Genomic DNA, 22,766 nt, shown 5'->3' on the forward strand with positions numbered 1-22,766 from the left:
ATGATAGTGTTCCACTCAATAGCTTCATTGAGTCCCCATGGACCAACTGTTTGAAACTGGTAAATCCAAAATTGTTCTCTCACTGTAAGTCTGTATTCTTGATCACCCCCAATAGGGGATTCCATGACTTGCTCAATTATAACAACACAAGGTAACAGTACCCAATTGTTAAACCGCTTAGATAACCTTGATAGGCGGTATATAAAAACCTAATGAACTTGAAACAGTGATAGAGACAGATCAAACTGGATGGTAGGAGTCACGTTTAAATATCTTTATTACAGACTCTCACCATCTAATTTGTCTGTCACCATCGCTGTTGCCTTGTGTTGGGCTTTGTTGCAGTGGATTTTGTTCTTCTGTTTTTGTGTCTTGCTCAGTAATAAGCCATCTTAATTGATCAAACGAACAGACCATATTTAAAAAGTGCTACACCATGGATGCCAGCAAAGTAGCAGTGTTCAGCTAAATGGATTCTCATTGGTCTCTTGGTTTGCCCCACATAAACTAACTGAAAGGGGCACAAAATCACATATACAGCATACACTGATTCTCAAGTAGTCTGAGGTCTTGAAATTTATGTTGGTGAAGTTTATGGATGAGTCCATTTGTCAAATTCCAGTGATGTGCTTCAGAGGGTAGTGATCAATGGAGATCGCTCTGAGGAGAAGGGATGTTACCAGCGGTATGCCTCTAAGTTCTTGGGCCTGTTCTTTTTAACATTTTTATAAACGATATTGCTGAAGGGGTGTCGGGTAAGATTTGCCTCTTTGCAGATGATACCAAAATCTGCAATAAAGTAGACACACCGGATGATGTGAATAATATGAAGAAAGACCTGGCGAAGCTTGAAATTTGGCAGTTAAAATTTAATGCTAAGAAATGTAAGGTCATGCATTTGGGCTGCAATAACCCAAGGGAATGGTACAGTTTAAGGGGTGAAGAACTTATGTGCACGACAGAAGAACGGAACTTGGGTGTGATTGTATGTGATGATCTTAAGGTGACCAAACAGGTTGAAAAGGTGACTGCAAAAGCTAGAAGGATACTAGGTTCCTTAGGAAGAGGTATGGCCAGTAGGAAAAAGGAGGTATTGATGCCCCTGTATAAGACTTTGGTGAGACCTCATTTAGAATATTGTGTACATTTCTGGAGGCTGCACCTTCACAAAGATATAAAAAGGATGGAGTCTGTCCAGAGGCAGGCTACTAAAATGGTGCATGGTCTTCGTCATAAGGTGTATGGGGACAGACTTTGGAGGAAAGGCGAAAGAGGAGAGATATGATAGAGACGCTCAAATACCTATGTAATGTATATGTGCATGATTCAAGTCTCTTTCATTTGAAAGGAAACTGCAATGAGAGGGCATATGATGAAGTTAAGAGATGATAGGCTCCGGAGTAATCTAAGGAAATACTTTTTTACAGAAAGGGTGGTAGATGCATGGAACGGTCTCCTGGAAGAGGTGGTGGAGACAGAGACTGTGTCTGATTTCAAAAGGTCCTGGGATAAGCAAATGGGATCTCTCAGAGAGAGAAAGAGATAATGGTTGCTGCAGATGGGCAGACCAGATGGGCCATTTGACCTTTGTCTTCCATCATGTTTCTATGTTTCTAGCAGTGTTTTCTCAACTAGGTCCTGGAGAATCCTTCCGCAAACACCTGAAAACTTGGCTCTTTTCAAAAATCTAACACCTCCCGCTCTTTGGTACCCTGACCTTCTTTATCTTCCTAGCTCTTTTTCTATAACCCTTCATTGTAGCTCCTTTTCAACCTAACCCTGTAAACCGTGCCGAGCTCTACGCTTGTGGAGATGGTGCGGTATACAAACCTAAGGTTTAGTTTTAGTTTTAGTACCCCCTTGTCAGTCAGATTTTCAGGATGTCCAAAGTGAATATGCATAAACTTTTTTATATTTGCTTACACTGCCTCCATTATATGCAAATTTCTTTCATGCATACTCATTGTGGATATCCTGGTACTCCAGGATCAAATTGAGGAACACTGCTTTACAGTGGCTGCAAGGTTTATGTAATCTTCTATTTGATGCTACTCAATCTTTAATAGTTGAGATAAATGACATTGTCACCCAAGCTTATATCCCAGGCAGTATCACAAAAACAGAACACAGATTTTTAACCTCTACAAATCTCAGAAAACATATATTTTATATGGTTCCAAAAAAGCATAAAACATTGAATAATACTTCCAGGCATCCCTAAGGTGTCCCTAAGAGGCACTATATTAGAACCAACATCTAAATTCATTGATTTCTTTTTGAAGCCCTTTGTGGAGACTAGCAAATCCTATATCAAAGACACCATTGGTTTTAAACTACGGAGAATTGCTTCTTCTGACTTGGTACCCTGGATTTAACAGCTCTCTACACAAATATACCTCAATCTACTGCTTTACACGATATTCAACTTAATTTACAATAACGTTCAGCAGGTTCTCATGTTCCTATTCAATTAGCAAAGGTGGTTTTATGCGAAAATTATAGTCCCTCCCTGCCTCCATGGGATTACAAAAGTGCATACAAAATTTATAAAACAGAAAACAACAAGAACATAAGAACAACTTTTGACTGCAGCAGTGGTATTTATTGTTTCCATGTTTGTTTTCATGTTACTTTTGAATTCTATCTCATAAGAGTCGCGTGAACCAAGTAAGGATGATGTGGAAAAATTTAATTTTGAAGTGAATTGATCCCTGAGGAAGGAAACAAAACAGGGTCCTTCGTCAGATAGCGCTAGTCATTCCACATACTTTCATTTAAGATAAGTGTGTTATAGGTTACTATTTTTGCTTACATATATTTTTAAATCAGTTTTTGTGTGAGATTTCATTATATTTTGGATTTTCCCATTTGGGTTTATTCACATGAAGTTTTATATTCAATGAGTATTTTCACCTTTTGTAAAGAAGCCACATGATGTGAGTACGTTGACAAAATGAGTTAACAGTTATAGTTGTTCTTCCGGTAAAGTCCTTCATATAATGATTTCATGTGGTGAAAATTTTGCTTGTTTTTGGATAGCTCTTTTGTATCTCTTTTTGGGTTTGTTGATGTGATTATAGAGAGAGCATTGTGGCATTTGGTTTAAACTAAGGGATCCTTTTACTATATGGTGCATTAATGGATTTACTGTATGCTAAATGCTAAGAAGCCCATAGGTATAAAACGGGCTTTTTAGCATTTATCTCAGCTTAATTAAAAAGGACCCCTGAGTTGTTTGTTTTTTAACCTTTATTTTTCCCATGTTCCAATTTTGGAACATAAATATGCGATTCAAATAAGTGTTTTATATTGTTATGTTATCTTTGGTGTCTACAATGTAGGGCTGATAACAGACTAAAAAAAAACCAGACTAAAAAAAAAATTAAGCGTCCTTCCTCTTCAGTTTGTTTGTTTTTTTTATGAAGTTTTATGTTTTTAGAATTTAGTGATTTTTGTATAAAATATTTGAGAAATGAGAAATCAGCATTTTGGACATCAGTATATATAACTTACATGGATATTTATGTGTGAAAAGTGTCCATTTGAAATGCTTTGAAGCTTATCATACCCCAATTTAATTTTTTTAATAATGGTTTAATCAATTATGTAATAACCTGGAAATTTAATCAAGTTGTTTGTTTATTTGTACAGACAATAAATGTTAATGAAAATATCCCAAAATTTCATTATTGGAACAGAACTAAATTTGAACTGAAACTTAAAATTTGACCAAAAACACACCATATATGTCTAAATACATTCAAGATCTAACTGGTAATTAACCCCCTCTTTTACAAATCTGTGCCAGTGGCTGCCGCGCAGCAAAAGCCCTGAAGCCCTTTAAATCCCTGTGGGCTTTGGGGCACTTATTGCAGCGGCCCGCACTATAAGGCTTTGTAAAAGAGGGGATAAATAATTTAAAACTCCTGTCACATATTGGGGGAAATAAAGATTAAGCAGTACTTCCTAAAAATTATAGGTTTTCATCAACTCTGACATAATGCAAATTTCTCTCTGCTTTAGGGTTATATTTATCAGGATTATAAGCCTGTGTTTTGGTCCCCAACAACAAGGTAATAATAAATTTTGTAAGTTTCAATGGATGAACAGCCTTTAAAAGATGATTTTTCTCTTGGTGGCAAGTTAACCTTGTGTTTGACCCTTTTTTTCTCTGTAGGACAGCCTTGGCTGAAGCAGAACTTGAATATAACCAGCATGCCAGTCGTGCTGTATATATCAAATTTACTCTCTCAAAAATACCTCGTAAACTGGCTTCTGTACTAGGTATAATGTTCAGTATTAATTTATTTTTAATTTCCCTCATCCTCATAACTGTTTCCATCAAAAGTTGTCCAGTTCTTCAGTTTAAATGAGCGATTATGAGTAGCTGTGACTCTTGAAGTTTTATATATTCTGTGAACTATTAGTGTCCATAGAGAAAGTTGGATTTGCTAATGTGATTACAGTGGTGAAGTGGAATTTGTCAGACGCTTGTTGGAGATTGAGGAAAGGATTAGCTAGTCTTGGAAATAAGAGGAAAAGAACATTCTAGCTGAGCTCATTTTAAGTAGCATTTTATTTAAAATGGATTAATACTGTATTTTGTTTTAAATCTGCAGATGGCTTAACCCCTGTTAGCACAATAGTCTGGACGACTCAGCCCTGGTCAATTCCACTCAATCAAGCTATTTGTTATATGCCAGATTCTGAGTATGTATTTTACTTTTACAGTGTTCCGCTGGGTTTCTTAAATTGGTTTAATTAGTTCTTTTACATATATTGACTTAGATCTTTACAGGTAATTTTTATATGTAGCATATTAACACTTCTGTATAGAACGCTTGTGCCCATACAGATTTAATGTGGGTACCTCAATGTAGGACTACAATGAATAACATAAATCATTTAGGTACAATTGGTGAAGGAACTTCTTTACCAAATTGCTACACATTTCTTCTCTCTGTATCTATCTCTGTCACAGCTTTGTTTACCTTCTTCTGCCTCTCATACCCTAAACAGCCCCAAATATTTTCTTCTTACTCGTATTTTCTCCGTCTGTAGTCCATTTCTTATGCCTTATCTGGTTTCCCATTTCCATCTTCTGACACCATCCTGTCCTGTTCATCTCTTAACCTCTCCAAGGCCTTCTATCCCTTTTAACTGCTTCTCTTCCCTATCCCCTCAAATCTTTCTACACAGCCCTCTCATACCCATTACCAGATCATTTAGCTCCTTTTGACCTCTTTAGGGCTGCTTTATTAGTCCGCACTCTTCACCCTATCTTGTCCCCAAGTCCTTGTCCTATCCAAACCTTTAGTTCTCGCTTACACTTACATTACTGACTTCTATTCCGCCTGTACCTTGCAGTTCTAGGCGGATTACATCAGAAGATAACTGGACATTTCCAGGAGAAATTACAATTTAGTGAGCTGGTTATATATTTGAGTCTTGGGGAGAAATTGCAAGATAAGTAGAAAGTTAAGGCTTACATCAGAAGAAAACTGGACATTTACAGGGTAATTACAGAAGAGGGCTGATTACATAGTTGAGTCTTGGGGGGGAAATTACAGGAGGAGTCTGTCTTATTGCCTACCACGTAGTTTGAGTTTCCATTTACATCTGATTACCTACTTTCTCTTGCATCCCTCTGTCCTTAGTATCTGCCTTCTTGCTTACTCCCCTTCCCCAGCCATCTATTACCGTCTCCAATATTCATTGATGCTGTCGTTCCTCCTCTTTCTTTACTCCAGCACCCATCCCTTTGTCCGTCCTCCACCTTCACCTTCATAAACTTTGTTGCTTCTTCCATCAGTGATACTTGTCCTCTTCTTTATCACTTGCAGCATCTGCACATTTCTCCCATCCTCCCTCCAGCATCACCTTACTTAATATAGCCCTATCCCCCTCACAAGCTTCAGTTCCCTTCCAGCCTAAGCTTGCTTCAATGCAATAGGGATGGTATGCTGAACCATAGGGTTATCCATCTGTGCTCGCAAGCATACTGCAGAAGATGTCAATCACAGCTTTTCAACTCCTCCTTCTCCACAGTCTCTGCTGTCCCCTTCAGTTCTTCCTTCTGCAAGTGAGCATGATGGTGTCTTTTCTGATCAGTTGTTTATTTCTTTATTGTTTTATAGTGTTTTTTGGTTTTTCAGCATGTTTTGCGGATTTTTTTTCTGTGATGTCGGACTCCTCTGCCTGCTCGGAGAAGAGCAGACATTTAAGTCTGCAGCTGGCAGGTGTACCCCTTGGGGACTTTACAACTTTCTTCCTGTAAACCGTGCCGAGCTCCGCATTCGTGGAGATGGTGCGGTATATAAACCCAAGGTTTAGTTTAGTTTAGTTCCGAATCCTCAGCACTTGCTTGTCAGGAGCTTGAGCACATGCTGTTAGGCATTAATAGCAGTCCTTTGGGGTACTCAGAGTGCCACCTGAAACTTCACCTCCCCCACTTTCCTTATTGTGCTTTATAGTCCTAGGGGGTAGAGGATCAGTTTTGACTAAGGTCCGACTTGCAGCCCAAAGATCTCGGCATGGCAGCTGACTGGCATCTTGAGATAGAGAGCTTTTCTTGATCCAGTTACACTTTGAGGGAGCTGAAACAGGCTGCAGTGCTATTTCCCCAGCACATGGTCTGTGAATACAGGCTGACAGCCTATGGGAAAAATTGCACGGGGGGGGGGGGGAGGAAAGAGTCTTAAATTGCATTTTGGCTGTTTTTGCAGTTGGGTTTTAGGTCCTCCTCCTCCTCCTCTAAAATCCTATTTTTGAATTTTTTACTCAACTCTAGTGTTTTGAAGCCGTTTTTTTGGCACCTAAATATTACTGCAGTGGCTATCTTAGAATTGCTAAAAAAAAATTCCAAGTTCTCCAACTTCTTCAAACCCCTTCATTTTGCCTCAAAACAGGGATGGAGTCTTCAGACCCTAATACTCCTATTTCTTGCCTCATTTGCACTGGATGGGCGGCTGAAGAGTGCCCTTGTGCCACATGCTACGCGACACGGGATGGAGGGACGGGAGCTTTGGGCTTAGCCCCTCTACTGAAAGTCAGATGGTCCTGTCGGGGGGGGGGGGGGAATGAAAGACACCATAAGGGCGTAGATGTTTCGCAGCCCAAGAAAAGGCATTTGCTCCACCCTAATGGGGTAGGAGAGTTGCCCACTCAGACCTTTACTCCGGAGTTCATTAATCTCCTTTTGACAGGTTTATGCACCAGGTAGAACTCCACCTGTTAGGTCTGCTGGCGAGTGAACCAGTGTGCAAGCCCCTTCAGATACTCAGAGCTGCTCTTCCTTGAGAGTGGAGGCTATTCTGTGATGGCCCCTCAGACAGGGACTCAGAGGATGAGAGATCAGATTTAATCTCTTTATTGTCCCAAAGTGATGCTTCCCTGGTGGGAAAGGCAGCCTCTCATATGGAGGACCAGGAGGTGATTTCGGCCATAGACCAGGGAGAGGGTCCCTTTGTTCACCAACTCTTTTTTAAGTCCTCAGCATTGCTGGAGATCAATACCAAGTCCCTTTGAGAACTAAAGATAGACACTCCTCAAACCCCATCTTCCCAGTGTTCTCTTCTAAGCGGGGTCTGGGCTCAACCCATGTCTTTCCTGTGGCATCTGACCTTGAGGATCCAAGTCATAGAGCCCTGGGAGATCTCTGAAGGCTCCCTGAAGGTGGCAAAACCATGACTAAGCTGTATCCCATGGATCAGGAATTCCAGCAAATGTTTGCTATGCCAAAAGGTGAATTCCCTGATAGCCCAGGTGATCAATTGCACTTCCCTGCCAAATGAGGGTGGCATAGTTCTAAAGGATCCACAGGACCTCAGAGTGGATATAGCCCTCAGGAGGCAGTTTGAGGCTCTAGCCTTAGGAATTAAGGCTGCAGCCATGGTCTCTTTTGTGTTTCTTGACTGTCATTCCAGGCTACGAAATCGGAGCCTGGCAGAGACTGAGCCCCTTTCACAGCTTGTGTTAGCTGGAATAGACTATGTAGTGGATGCACTCCGATATAATCAGTCATGAGGAAAGTCTCTACATATTTGATCTCTGCCCGTTGTATGCTTTGGATCAGACATTGAGCAGGTGATTCGACCTGTAAAGCAACACTAGCAGGCTTCTCTTCAGGGGACAGATACTGTTTGAGAAGGGCCTAGATGATCGCTGTTCCAAGGTCTTTACCAAACAGATGTCCCCGAGCAGCCATAGCCAGGGGTCCTGTCTAACCAGAGAGCCTATCAAGGTTCAAGACATAAATTCTCCAGGAGCCTTAGGAACCAAGGTTCTGGTTCCCGCTCCGCACTGCCAGCCAAAAAATCCACAATGATGCCAGCCTTCAAGCCACTCCTCTGAAGATTGAAGGTCGTCTCTCAGACTATGTGAAGGCCTGGAAACAAATAATGACCCTGGAAATGATCAGAAAGGGTTACAAGATAGTTTGCCCACCCTCTCTCCGACTAGATTGTTGATTCACCAGCGGGCCAACCAGAAAAAGCGGAAAAAATCTGGACAACATTACAAAGGTTGCTGGATATTCAAGCCATAGAACCAGTACTGTTGAGACTCAGGTTCTGGCAGATACTCAATATACTTTGTTATGCCCAAGAAAGGCTCAGAGGAATGGAGACCCATCCTGGATCTCAAACACATCAACGCAGCCCTATGAGTTCCCTGGCTCCAAATGGAGACTGTTCGATCTGTCATCACAGCGATAGAACCAGGAGAATTTCTGACTGGCCTGGATTTGATGGAAGCTTACCCTCACATTCCAATCTTCCCAGAACACAGAAAGTTCCTGAGATTCTATGTTTTGGAAAATCACTACCAATTCTCAGTGCTTCCCTTTGGGCTTGCAATAGTTCCCCGAACTTTCACCAAAGTTGTGGTAGTAGTAGTTGCTCATTTCTGCAGAGCGGATTGGCAAGTGCATCTGTACTTGGATGATTGGCTCTTCAGAGCACCGTCCTGAACGGAAGGAGAAAAAACAGTAGTTGCAGTTGTGGAAACGTTACAGAGTCTGAGCTGGACTGAGAACTTTAGGAAGAGCCACCTAGTTCCAGCACAGTCCCTGGAATATCTGAGGGTCTTATTCAGCATAGCAGGAGGCCATGTTTTTCTTCCAGAAGCACACAAAAGGAAGCTGTGTGGTCAAATTATGGATCTGTTGACAAAGCCAGCACCTACTTCATAGCATTGCCTTCAGGTCCTTGGATCAACAGCCACAATAGAGGTGGTGCCATGTGCAAAGGTGCGAATGTGTCCCCTCCAGGATGCATTGTTGTCTCACTGGTCACCTCAGAGAGACTCCTTTTCAAGTTCCACTCCCTAGCAAAGGAGAATCCCATTCCAGATCAATTCCTGGGTCACCCTAGCAATGGTTACCAGCTTGTTCGGATGGGGGGCTCATTGCAATGATCACCCAGTTCAAGGACAATGGATTCTGTCTCAGTGGAAATGATCTATTAACAGACTGGAATTGTGAGCCATTTGTCTGGTGCTACAACGACTGCAGTCTTTTCTGAAGGGCAAAGCAGTCAGTCTTCTTCTGACAGTGCCACTGCAGTGACCTATGTCAGCAGGCAGGGAGACACCAATAATGCTTCCCTCCAGTAGGTGACAAAAGCATTGTTTTGTTGGGCAGAAGCTCATCTGCAGACAATCTCTGTGGCACATGTGGCCAGGATAAACAATGTTCAAGCGGATTATGTCAGCAGACAGACATTAGACACAGGAGAGTATTTTATGTCCCTGAAAGCATTCCAGGCCATTGAGAGATGATGGGTCATCCGACATTCAACCTCATGATGACTGCAAGGAACAAAAAGGCGACTCTGTTCTTCAGCCAAAGATGCAAACCCGGAAGTACAGGGCTAGATGCCCTGGTTCAACCATGTCCAGAGACCAGGCTACTGTAGGTATTACTGTCCTGGCCCATGATAGACCAGGTGAACTGCCAAATAGCAAATCGCCAGGAACGGTAGTTCTAGGAGCACCAGATTGGCCCAGGCACCTATGGTATGTGGATCTCATACACCTGCAGAAGGGTCAAAGTCTCAGATTCTAGATGCACCTAGACTTGCTCTCACAGGGGCCAATTGCCCTAGAAGATCCAATATGCTTTGGTTTTACAGCATGGTTCTTGAACTCGCATCACTAGTCCAAAAAAGATATTCAAAACTAATTATTGCTATTCTCCTCAGAGCCAAAAAAACCAATGACAGTTTCGGCGTATGCTAAGGCATGGGAGACATTTTAGTACTAGTGCAGCAGAGAAATGTTAGAGCCATAGCCAGGCAAAGCTCAAATCTTATTGGTATTAGCATTCCTCCAAGAGGGCCTTGACAAAGGATTGGCAGTGGTGTCCCTTAAAGTTCAAGTAGCAGGGCTCTTCTGCTTCTGGGGCCAAGAGAGCTTTGCTAGAGGCCCATCCGGACATAGGTTCTTGAAAGGTGCTCTGAGACTAAGGCCACCAGTTTGAGATCTGTTTCCATCATGGAATCTTAATATTGTCTTAAAAGGACTCATCAGGAAGCCTCCTTCATGGATCTATTGGTCAAAGCAGTTTTCTTGGTTGCAATTACATTTGCCAGAAGAGTCTCATAATTGCAGGCTCTCTCATGCAGAGAGCCATTCCTCAGGATCATGGAAGAAGGAGTGACTTTGTGTACAGTTTCCTCCTTCTTACCAAAAGTAATCTCGGCATTTCATGTCAACTAAGAGGTTATATTACCAGCATTTCCTACAGGGTCTAAGAACAAAGGCATAGCCTTAAAGGTTTTGGATGTTCAGAGAGTCCTCTTGTGTTACCCGGAGGTGACAAATGAGTTTTGTCTCTTGGATCATCTTTTATCCCAGGACAAGCAGGCAGGTATTCTCACATATGGGTGACGTCATCTACGGAGCCTGGATGTGGACGCCTCACAAGCACTGCCTTCTCTGAACCGCGGTTTGTATTTTTTTCCTCACAAATCGCTGTTCTTATTTTATTTTTTATTTTTGGTTAAAAAAAACAATTTTTTTTCTTCTTCCGTCTGTTTTTTGGGACAGGCCACTCGGCTGCAGCCCGAGGGCTTTGATCTTACGGTGGCTATTTTTCCTTCTATGTCCCAGCCTGCCACGGGCTTCAAGAGGTGTAGCAAGTGTCAGCGCGTGATCTCTCTTAAGGACCCTCAAGGACGCTGCCTCAAGTGCCTTGGGCCGAAACATCATCCTAGATCGTGCCTGCCCCTTGGTTCCATAATCTCTTTTTCTAATTGCAGCTTCTCCCAGCCTCCCAGCATTAATCCCTTTCAAATCTGAACTCCTTACCATCATCACTAGCTTCACCCCTCAAAACATCAACTGCTTCTGTCCACATCAGCTCCTTAACCTTCTTTTAAACAGTGGTAAGAACTTCCTGCTTTGCTGTTGCCATGTGTTCTCTTCCCTATATTTCTGCAAGCATTGCTGTGCATTTAAATGTGAGAATAGGAAGTATCTGTTCTCACTTTTTTAAACATGCAGTGGTGCCAACAGCAGCACAGAAAAGAGATCACAATGGTGAGAGCAAAACAGTAATTTGCTGTTGTTGCTATAAAGGGTTAGCTGGGTGAAGCAATCTTTTGGTGCCCTGAGCCAGTGACTCATCTGGATCATGTCTTAAGCCAACCCTGTTCGTTGATTTGCTGCTATCAGTTCAAGTTTAAACATAGCTAATAATTATAAGGATTTAGAATTGTTTCCTGCCATCTGGCTAGCCTACACTCTCTCCCTCTGTAGACTCTGATATCTATGTAGGATTTATTTTCTCTATAGTGATTAGAATAATAGATATCACATAATAGATTTGTAAAATAATCTGATGGTATTATTGCTGGTTATTTTTCTGTAATAATTATACTGTAGATATTCTGTAGTGAAGTGTGAAAGTACAGGAGAGCATTATATTCTGGCTGCAGATCGAGTGGAATCTACAGCAGAAGCCTTGGAAACAGAATTTAAAGTTGTTGCGACATTTAAAGGTAAGATGATATAAGTATTGTTCTTGAATAAGGTTAGAAAGCTTCATATGTGTGTGTGTGCTTATTTTTTTTTGGTGGAGGTGAGGAGGAGGATGAAATATTCAGCACATTATGTTGCTAATACACTCCACTTTTACTGTTGCTGGTAGCTGTGATGGCTCCTGATGTTCTCAAATTCTCAGCTGCCATCCTCACCCCAACTGGCACTGCACGACTACAGCCAATGGTAACAGCTAGCAACCTCTACTGGGCTCTGAAGAGTGCCAAAACATAAGCTGTCAAGCCAAAAACTCCTCTGATTTAAATATTTAGAAGGGAGGAATAGCCTACTGATTAAAACAGTGCTTCTCAGCAACTTCAAGCCAAGTATCCCCTAAGTCTAATAAATATCAACCAAGAACCACCAACTGCCCAAGCCCAGAAACCCATCCCCATATTAATAGTACTAATTGTAATGCAGTTTCTTCCATTTATTTTTCATATACACACAATATAATCTTATTAAGAAAACATAATGGTAACCACAAAATTAAATTACACAGAAAATTTTAATTATCATTTATATTCTTTTTTTTTCAAAGAGGTCAAGGCAGATGATTTTAAAATATGCAAATGTCACCTCAGTAACTGCTAAAGAAAAATAGACAAATACAGTGCAAAATATAGACAGCAGATATAAATTCTCAAAACTGATACATTTCAATCACTAAATTGAAAATAAAATCATTTTCCCTACCTTTTGTTGTCTGGTGATATATTTTTATTTATTTTTTTCTAATCATCCTTTCCCACTGTGGTTGCACTTCCTTCTGTCTGTGCTCTTAACTGTGTTTCTAGGGCCTTTTTATCCATTAGCTGTTTTTCTTGCCACCTTCACTTTCTGCCCTACATCCATATTTGGCATTAACTTTTAGCATTCAACTTTTTTCTATTTTTCTGCTTTCTTCTCAAAATCTACCGTGTTTCCCTGAAAATAAGACACTGTCTTATTAATTTGGGGCCCCCAAAACACCCTAGGGATTATTTTTGGGGATGTCTTATTTTTCCATAAATAACAATCTACATTTATTTATGAACAAAAATGTACTTTTATTCAAATACAGTCATGTCACCATCTTCTGAAACATCATCATAATATAACTTTCCAAACTATTTTTCCATGTACAACAATCTACATTTACCAGTATTCATGAACAAAAGTAAACAGATATTCAAATAGTAATATCACCATCTTCTGGAACATCATCATAACTCTCCAAACAACAAATTACATCATGAATTTCTTGTGACTCCATTTCCTTTACAACCAATGACCCCAATCTTTCATGTTTAGCAATAGAGCTTTCCTTAAATGAGCATGTCTTCTCCATGTAGCCTGCTCGTAGTGCATTGGCAACTCAGCTGTCAGTGATTTTATCCCATGAATTCTTCACCAAAGTCATAACCTCTTGCAGTTTAGGCTTCAAAAAGTTTCCACACTGATTTCTCTCCATTCTATTTTCAATGTAGTCATTAATTTCAATGCGCAAATGGTCCTTGAATGGCTTTTTTATTGCAATATTAAGAGTTTGGAGATAGCCAGTCATTCCTGCGGAAATCATTATTTGATCTATTCTCTCTTTATTTATTTATTCATTCAATTTTATTTACCGTTCTCCCAGGGGATCTCAGAATGGTTTACATGCATTTATTCAGGTACTCAGGCAGTTTTCCCTCTCTGTCCCAGCAGGCTCACAATCTATCTAACATACCTGGGGCAATGGAGGGATTAAGTGACTTGTCCAGGGTCACAAGGAGCAGCGTGGGTTTGAACCCATAACCTCAGGGTGCTGAGGCTGTAGCTTTAACCACTGCCCCACACTCTCCCTTCTTGAAGGAAGTTCTTCATGTCTTTAGCGTGGTGTGTGCTGGCTGAATCCCAGAATAGCAGACCTCTTTGGCTGCCTAGCAAAACAAGTGGCAGCATTAAATTGACCCACTTCCTTATAACTGCTTGTGTGCACCAGGCTTTTTCAGTTTCAAGAACATAAATGCCTGAAACATGTTCAATCTTCAATCTGCAGGGAGATCCCTCCGAATGAGTACGGTGTACAAAAGATCCTACAGCCATTTCCTACCTCAGCTATGGAATCGACTACCCACACAGATCAGGTTGTTAGACTCACTAATAACTGCGCTGGGGTACACCTGGCTGAGCCTCCGTGTGTGCGGATCACCGGACTAGATGGACCCCAGGTCTGAGCCGGTGCAGGCATTTCTTATGTTCTTATGACCTTCCGCAAAGCAGTAAAGACCTTCTTCTTCCGCCGCCAGTCGGGCCATTAAAAACTGCCTCCTCAATATACTTCTCCTAGTACTCTTCACTATGACCAGTCTGGTCTCTAGCATAAGCTCTGTTATTATCTACTGTAACCTATTTGTTGTCATGACTAGTCTGTTTTCAAACGATTGTGAATGTCTACGTGTAACCCGTTCTGAGCTTCTGGAAGAATGGGATAGAAATCTAAATAAATAAATAAATAAATCTTATCTTCTTGCCCTTAGCGATGATTAGAGGTGGGGCTTTATTTCCATCCAGACAAATTGCAAAAATACAGGTAACACGTGCACTTTCATAACCAGTGGAGGGAATGTTAGTTGAGGAGGCACCACGCTGATCAATTGTCATTTGGGTTCCTTGGCCCATAAACACTGCAGTTTCATTCATAGCAATCATTTTGGAAAGTTGGTATTTAGAAAAGTTAATGCCATCAACAAAGGACTTGTATTCAAGTACACGTTTAATAGCTCTTTGGGTCAAAATATTATTTCCGCAGAGTGGTGGAAGCTGTGCTTCAAAGGATGCCTCCCAAGGTTATGAGACACCACTTCAAGTGCTTCAATCTAGTGGGGGACTATAGAGCCCAAGTCATCCTGGGGAATCTTCTTGGGGGGGTGCAGAGTTTATTGCTCCCTGGTACCCTATATCTGAAGATTCTACAGTAGAGATGACAGACTGAAAGCAAGTTCAATGCTGCAGAGGCAGCAGATTGAAATGGAACTGTAGTAGATTCTAGGACCCTGAGGCAGCCACCAGAAGTCCCGGAAAGAATTTCTTGATCCGCTCCCTATGCAGAAGCAGGAAAGCACAGTTTATTGGGCAGTAAGGTTTAAATTCTGTCCACAGTGGAAGCAACCGGGACCCGCGCAGGTTAGAGGCATGTGCGGCTTCTCTAATTGCTTTTCTAGCACCAGAGACAACATCTGGGACCCGCGCAGGTAGGGGCATGTTCAGCAGCCGCAGAGAAACCCGTGCGGCTGCTGTACGTGATTTCGGCGGTGGAGAGATTGCAAGTCAGAGCAACATTCAGCAGCCGCAGTGAAACCCATGCAGCTGCTGTAAGTGATTTTCCGGGTATCGGCGGTAAAAACAACATTGCAGGTTGTAGGGGGCCAAGTCGCGCTTTTTCATCGCTAGGACTTATTTTTGGGGTAGGGCTTATATTAAGACCTACCCCAAAAATCATGCTAGGGCTTATTTTCGAGGTAGGTCTTATTTTCAGGGACACATGTTACTTTTCCATGTCTTACTTCCCTTCCAATCTCTCCTCCTGTGGTCCAAAATCTCTCCTGTGGTCCAACATCTCTCTCTCCTTCCCTCCCCCTTTCCATAGTTCAATTTCTCTCTCTCTCTCTCTCTTTCCTTCACTACTTCCCACTTTCAGTGGTCCAATATCTATTTCTCTCCTTCCCTCCCTCCCCCTTTCCATGGTCCAACATCTCTCTCTCCTTCCCTCCCCCTTTCTGTGGTCCAAAATCTTTCTCCTTCCCTCCCTCCCCCTTTCCATGACCCAACATCCCTCTCTCTTTCCTTCCCTCCCTCCCCCTTTCCGTGGTCCAACCTCTCTCTCTCTCCCTCCCCCTTTCCATGGTCCAACATCTCTCTCTCTCTCTCCTTCCCTCCCTCCCCCTTTCCTTGGTCCAACATTTCTCTCTCTCTCCATCCCTCCCTCCCTCCCTCTTCCCCCCTTTCTGTGGTCCAACATCTCTCTCTCTCTCTCTCTCTCTCTCTCTCTCTCTCTCCCTCCCTCCCTCTTTCTGTGGTCCAATATCTCTCTTTCCCTCCCTCCCCCTTTCTGTGGTCTAACATCTCCCTCCCTCCCCCTTTCTGTGGTCCAACATCTCTCTCTCTCTCCTTCCCTCCCTCCCCTTTTCCATGGTCCAACATCTCTCTCTCCCTTCTTCCATTCTGTCCCCTGCGGTCCAACATTTCCCTTCCTCCTTTCTGCCCCCCCCATCCAACATCTCTCCCTCTCTCTCTCTCTCTCCATGAGTCAAACACTTTGTCTCTTGCACACTTTCCCTCTCTCTCCTTGCCCCTTCCTTCGAGTGTGACATCCCTCCTTCCCACCCTTCCAGTTCATTTCTTCCCCCTCTCACCACTCTCATCCCTCCTGCAACAATTTTCATTTCTTCTCTTCTCCCCAATCCCACTCACAAGCAGGGATGTGGAATTGGAGTCAGAGTTGGAGTCGAAGTTGAGCAGTCGGAGACAATTTTGGGTACCTGGAGTCAGAGTCATGGGTACCAGAAACTGAGGAGTCGGAGTCGAAGGATTTATCTACCGACTCCACAGCCCTGCTCACAAGTAACATGCTTCCTCTACATGTACCATTTGTTCCAGGGCCGCCATCAGGGCAGTACTACCAGTCCTGCATTCAGGGGCCCAGAGCTGTCAGGGGGCCTGGGCTCCCCAGTGTTCTCCCCAGCGCTTTTCAGCCGGGCGCAACGCCCAGCAAATTTAGATGCCCGCCCGGCTGTCATCTGCCGAATCCTGCTGCCACCACTGCTTAATGCGCAGCCTGAAGAGCCGCCGAAAAACCCGCCGGACTTTAAACAAAAAAAACCCCCAGCAAGCGACTCGAACCCGGCTTCCCTCCGAAACCAGAAGTTACATCGGGGGGGGGGGGGGGGTAGAGAAGAGAAGCCGACACGGACATTAGAGCCCCGGAGCATGCGGGAGATAGGCCAGCCACGGAGGGAAGCTTACTTGTTCTTGCTTACTTCGGGCATTTCTCGCTGCCAGGTCCTGTCTACTTTCTGTTTCCGTGAAGGCAGGACCCGGCAACGAGAAAGGCCCGAAGTAAGCAAGAGCAGCAAGTTGTAAACTTCCCTCTGTCGCTGCCCTTTGGGAGATAGGTCAGCGACCAAGGGAAACTTGCAACTTGCCTTTGTCTGTAGCGAATCTGCCGGGTGTGTGAGACGGGGGGGGGGGGCAATGGGAGGAGTAATGCTGCTGCACCCAATTAGGGGGGAGGGGGAAGAGAAATGCTGCTTCTGCCTACTTCTGTTTCCATGAAGGCAGGACCCGACAGAGAAGAAGGCCCGAAGCTGGCAACAGCAGCGAATTGTGAATGCTGCTGCCTGAAGAAGTTCATGACACCAGGTCATGGGTGACAGAAGGAGGAAAGGGAGCAGAGGGGGAGAGACTTGCTGCACCCAACTGGAGGGAGAAAGAAGATGAGGGAGGGAATGAAACGAGATGCCAGGGATTTGAGGGAAGGGAGGGAGGAAGAGATGCTAGGGCATGGAGGGAAGGAGGAAAGTATGCCAGACCAAGGGAAAAGGAAGGGGGAAAGGAAGGAGGAGATGTCAGAGCAGGGAGGGGGAGGGAGAGATGGAAGAAAAGGAAAGGAGTGAGATGCTAGAGAATCAGGGAAGGGAAGATACCAGACTGTGGGGTGCGAAGGAAAGAAAGGAGAAGAGAGAGATGCCAGAGAATAGGGGACGGGGTGGTGACAGAGAGAGAAAAATGGAGAGGTGGCAGAGCTGAAATCAATCATGTACAAAGGAGAAGAGAAGGGGCTCAGGATAGACAGTTTATTGAAGGAGCATAAAAAGAGGGAAGATGCCATATGGAACGGGGAGAGGGCGGACAGTGAATGGAAGGGGATGATGCTGTATGGAAGACAGAGCGGACAGATGCTGGCTAGAAAGAAGAGTGAAGACAAGAAGATTAAAGCAAAAACAACAAAAGGTAGAAAAAATTGTTTTGTTGCTTTACGTAGAATCAAGTAGTATTGTATCTATCGATCGCGCTCGACCATTTGGGCACCCCTGCTGTTATGGTATCCTGTCCTGACCTGAGGAAAAGGGTTTAGTCCCCAAAAAACTGCCTTAAAGTTTATAAATAGGAAATGGAAATAAGGCAGTTTTTTGGGGACTAAACCCCTTTCCTCAGGTCAGGACAGGATACCATAACAGCAGGGGTGCCCAAATGGTCAAGCGCAAAGGCAATGTGAGTCGATCGCGTTGCCTTGGCAATCTTTTTCTTCCTGCCTCCCTGAGCCAGGCCAGGCACGTAGAAGCGCCGGACTCACAAGACTTCACTTCCGACGTCAATTTTGACGTCAGAGAGGAAGTTCTGGGCCAGCCAATCGCTGCCTGACTGGCCTGGAACTTCCTCTCCGTCGTTAGAATTGACATCAGAGGTGAAGTCTTGTGAGTCCAGCGCTTGTACATTCCTAGTCTGGCTCGTGGAAGCAGGGAGAAATCGGCATGGTGGCTTAGGGGGTAGGGAAAGAATCGGGGAAGTGGAGAAATTGGCACGATGGCTTGGGGGGGCAGGGGGAGAGAGACAGAAAGAAAAGGGGAGGGGCAGAAAGAAAAAAATATTGGATTTATAGTCAGAAGAAGGAAGTGCAAACAGAGATTCATGAAATCACCAGACAAAAAGGTAAGAAAAATGATTTTATTTTCAGTTTAGTGATCAAAATGTGTCTGTTTAGAGAATTTATATCTGCAATAGCGGTTTTTAGCGCAGGGAGCCTATGAGCATCGAGAGCAGCACAGGGCATTCAGTGCATCTCCCTGCTCTAAAAACCGCTATTGCGATTTAGTAAAAAGGGAGGGGGTATATTTGTCTATTTTTGTATAGTTGTTCCTGAGGTGACATTGCATAGAATCGTCTGACTTGACCTCTTTGAAAACCCGCGGAATATAAATGATAATTAACATTTTCTCTGCATACAGTGTGCTTTGTGGGTTTTTTTAAATTTTATTGTTAGTAGATCATTTTGACTGTAATGAAATGAACTGTGGGAGAAAGATTAAAATTGAATTGATTCAGATAATACTTGTTTGTATTAAATATTTAATAGCTGGTTTTAAAAATTTGAGTTATCCAATAGGCAGCTATTTAACTGGGGAAAGAACCCCCAAGCTTAGGCTTTAGGCTACATATTCATTAGGGATATCTGGAAAACCTGACTCATTAGTGGCCTTTAAGAACTGGAAGTGGATTCCACTACATTAGCTGCTCTGGAAATTCATTTGGAACAGTGATTTTATGTTTAAGCTTAATAAGCCTTTATTAAACTCAACAAAGTTCTTCTTCTTTGCTTTTGGTAATCTGTTACTTTTGTCATGTGTCATACAGCCTGAGCTGATGAACAGCGATTGGAGAGCTGTTCGGATTACTTTTTCCTCTCTCTTCATGCAGGTATAAATTTACAAGGTGGTGGTTATACTCATCCCACCATTCCTGGCAGAGAGTTTCCACTTTTGCCAGCAAATCATGTTGCCATGACCAAAGGAACAGGATTAGTTCACACTGCTCCAGCCCATGGTACGGAGGATTATGGTGTTGCTTCCCATCATCATCTACCTGTGGTAAATTTCTCTATTTTACTTAATAACAGATAGCAGTAGAAATTAAATACTTGGAGTAGACTGTTCACTACTTTATATTTTATTTGATTTATTTGGATTTAGATCATTTTTAGTATAAGGCAAATTATTTTCAGGCACAGGAGGTATAATTCTGTTCCCAGATGACCTGCAGTGTAATGTATACCTGAGGCAATTGAATCTTGTTCATGCACTTCTTGAAGGCCCTACTTGAATGTTGAGCCTGCAATTTCCTTATTTCCTGTTCTACATACTACTTTTACATGTGCAGAGAATTGTTTAATTAGCTGCTGATTGGTGGTAAGAACCAATTATTGACTGCGGCTTTGCAAAGAGAAACAAGTGCAGCTGGAAGGTAGTAGGAGAGAGCCGGCCAGAACAGAGATACATCCATGGGAGGGGGGCACAAACTTGAGACAAAGAATGGAGGGAGAGGGGCATGTTGGGACATGGAAGAGACAAGCTGGACCCCCCGTTTGTAATTATGAGTCCGATGTAAGTCGGACTTTCGTAATGAAGGGACTGACATAGGATTGGAGCTCATTAAAGCAGTAATATCTCCAAAATGTCAGTGCATTGATTTGGAAGAAGAGCTACTTAATCTGAAATGTGAGCAGAGCAAGGAAATGGCTTGACCTAAGCGAAAAAGAAAGGGGTAAACAATAAGCACAAAAAGACAAGCCACAGCAAAAATAAAAGTGGGAACTGTGTAGTATGAGGATGACATAGGAAAAAAATTATTAAAATAAATATATTTATTGATGGATATAAAATCCTCAAATCAAGTCACAATGTGCTTTAGTAAAACCTAGGACCCAACATGGTCTTTGTTTTAGCAATTGTTGCCTTCCTTAGGAGTCCTTTGTAAAACGAGACAGCAAGCGGCGGAATTTATAATGAGTTTGAAAATTCAGAATAGACAGTGATAATGAACGAAACTGGATTACAAAAAAAGTGATGCCATGCCAAAGAAAAGTGATCTGAAAAATTAAAGAACATGTGAAATCATTTGTGTGTGCCACCATTGTCAAAATAAAATAGATAGTGGCATATTTTTACTATCTTGTACTATATCAAAAAAGTAAAAATGGTACCTTTTTAAAGACAAAAGTACAAAATAAGTATTGATGTGCACGAATAGAAATAGTGTAAGAATCAGAGACTAAAATTATAATATTAAAGAGAAATGTACATATTGTGCTACCATACTAAGAGATGTGTCAGCATGTGTTTACTGTGAACGTACAAAATAAAACTATCTTGCTCTATTAAGGTGCACTAACCAATTTAGCGTGTGCTAAAGATTAGCGCGCATTAAATGCTAAGGCATCCATTATATCCTATGGGCATCTTAGGATTTAGCACACCTTAATAAAGGGATCCCTATTTTAGGAATGTGGCAATAGCAGCTTTTCTATAAGAACATATAAAAGTAACAGAAACCTCAAATCTGGAAAAAAACCCTAACTAAACCATCACACACAACTGGGCACCACCCAAAATATAAAAATCTATCTTGAGCTTCAGGTGAAAAATGAACCTATTCAAATGTGACCACATAACAATTGGTTGAAAATGAACAAAAAATAATAAAAACCACGGCAAAAGCATATGAATAGGAAACCACACTTATATCGAGAATTACACCAACACAAATGCAAAGAACGTATTAAATATCTTATTATTAATATATATTCAAGAAACTTCATCATGAGAGAATAGAAACTTGAGTGTGGCACTACCATATGGACGTTCAAGCACGTTGAGATGCGTTGTTTACCAGTTTATAGTTTCCCAGGTTGCCCCAGAAACCTTTTTTAAAATTGGCATTACATTGATCACTTTCCAATCTACAGGTACCTTGGATGGTTTTAATGACAGGTTATATATTAACAAGTATAGATCTGATCTTCAATTTCATTTTTGAGTTCTTTCAGTTCCCATCTGGTCCAGGTGATTTGCTGCTCTTTTAACTTGTCAGTTTGGTTTATTACATCTTCCAGATTCAAGATTTCTTTCAGTTCCTCTATATCACATGTGCCAAACACAAGGCCTATGGGCTGAATATGGCCCGCCTGGCCATTTTATGTGGACCGTGGTGACTGTGCTGCAGCACAGGGCCAACGTTAGGGAGGAGAAAACAGGGTAGCTGCCCTGGGCCCTGAGGCTCTGGGGGGTCCCTAGTGGTTCGGCATGTCAACCTCCTTCTATCCATACCGGTCCAACGTCTTCCTCTCCTGGTGTTGCAGATGCAACCAATTTTGTTACAGGGGACTACTGTCCCTGGCATCAATTCTCAGCCACTACTTGGGGCCCCTCTCTGATTCCTTTTGCCACGGTTCATCCAGGTGGAAACAGGAAGTTATGTCATTGTGGACTGACTGCAGCAGAAGGAAAAGATAAAAAGGGGCGGCATGCGGGGGTTGAGAATTGTTGCAGAGGCTGGCAGTCCCCTGCAACAAAAATGGACATGTCCCTGCAAGACTGAAGGTGAGGACGACATCAGACTGGTGCAGATAGAAAGGGGAGGAAATACCAGGCCAGGAAGCCCCCTGGACCAGCTTCTTAAGTAGAATGGGGGAGACTGGGGTAGGAGAGAGGGGGGTGGGAAATACTTATGACGCAAAAAACGGAAGGGAGAGAGAAAAAGAGAATGGGCAATGGTGCAGAGCAGGGATGGAAGGGAAAAAAGAGATATGATAGACTGCGAGAAGAGCGATAGCAGACCACGGGAAAGGGGGTAAGGGAAGGAGGGAAATGGACCACGGGAATAGGGAGGGAAGGGGAGAAGGGGAAAGAGAGATATAATAGACTGGGAAGGAGAAGAGAGTGATCCCAGATCAAGGGAAGGGGGGATGGAAGGAGAGAAAGATGCCAGACCACAGTAGAAGGAAGGAGGGAAAGGAAGGAAGGGATAGAGATGCCAAACTATTGGAAGTAGAGGAAAAATATGCCAGACCATAAGAAGGGGGAAAACAGAGATGTCGGAACACAGGAGGGGGAGAGAGAGGGAGGAGATGGTGCACAGGAATGTGAGGAGTGGGGAAGGGAAAAGAGATGGAAGTAAAGCTGTTCAGGATTGAAGGGAAAAGGAGGGAG

General features: G+C 42.8%; 1 protein-coding gene across 3 annotated transcripts in view; it reads left to right on the forward strand.

The window, feature by feature from the left end:
• Positions 1-22,766, forward strand: part of IARS2 (isoleucyl-tRNA synthetase 2, mitochondrial) — a 160,624-nt gene that overhangs the window by 21,824 nt on the left and 116,034 nt on the right. For all 3 annotated transcript variants that reach the window (XM_033936093.1, XM_033936091.1, XM_033936092.1), the window contains exons 5-9: positions 4,024-4,073; positions 4,178-4,284; positions 4,620-4,710; positions 11,884-11,999; positions 19,480-19,649. In XM_033936093.1, coding sequence (XP_033791984.1) covers positions 4,024-4,073; positions 4,178-4,284; positions 4,620-4,710; positions 11,884-11,999; positions 19,480-19,649 — 534 coding nt within the window. The remainder of the gene's footprint in view (positions 1-4,023; positions 4,074-4,177; positions 4,285-4,619; positions 4,711-11,883; positions 12,000-19,479; positions 19,650-22,766) is intronic.

The sequence above is a fragment of the Geotrypetes seraphini genome, chromosome 3 (assembly GCF_902459505.1).
Source record: "Geotrypetes seraphini chromosome 3, aGeoSer1.1, whole genome shotgun sequence".
NCBI lineage: Eukaryota > Metazoa > Chordata > Amphibia > Gymnophiona > Dermophiidae > Geotrypetes > Geotrypetes seraphini.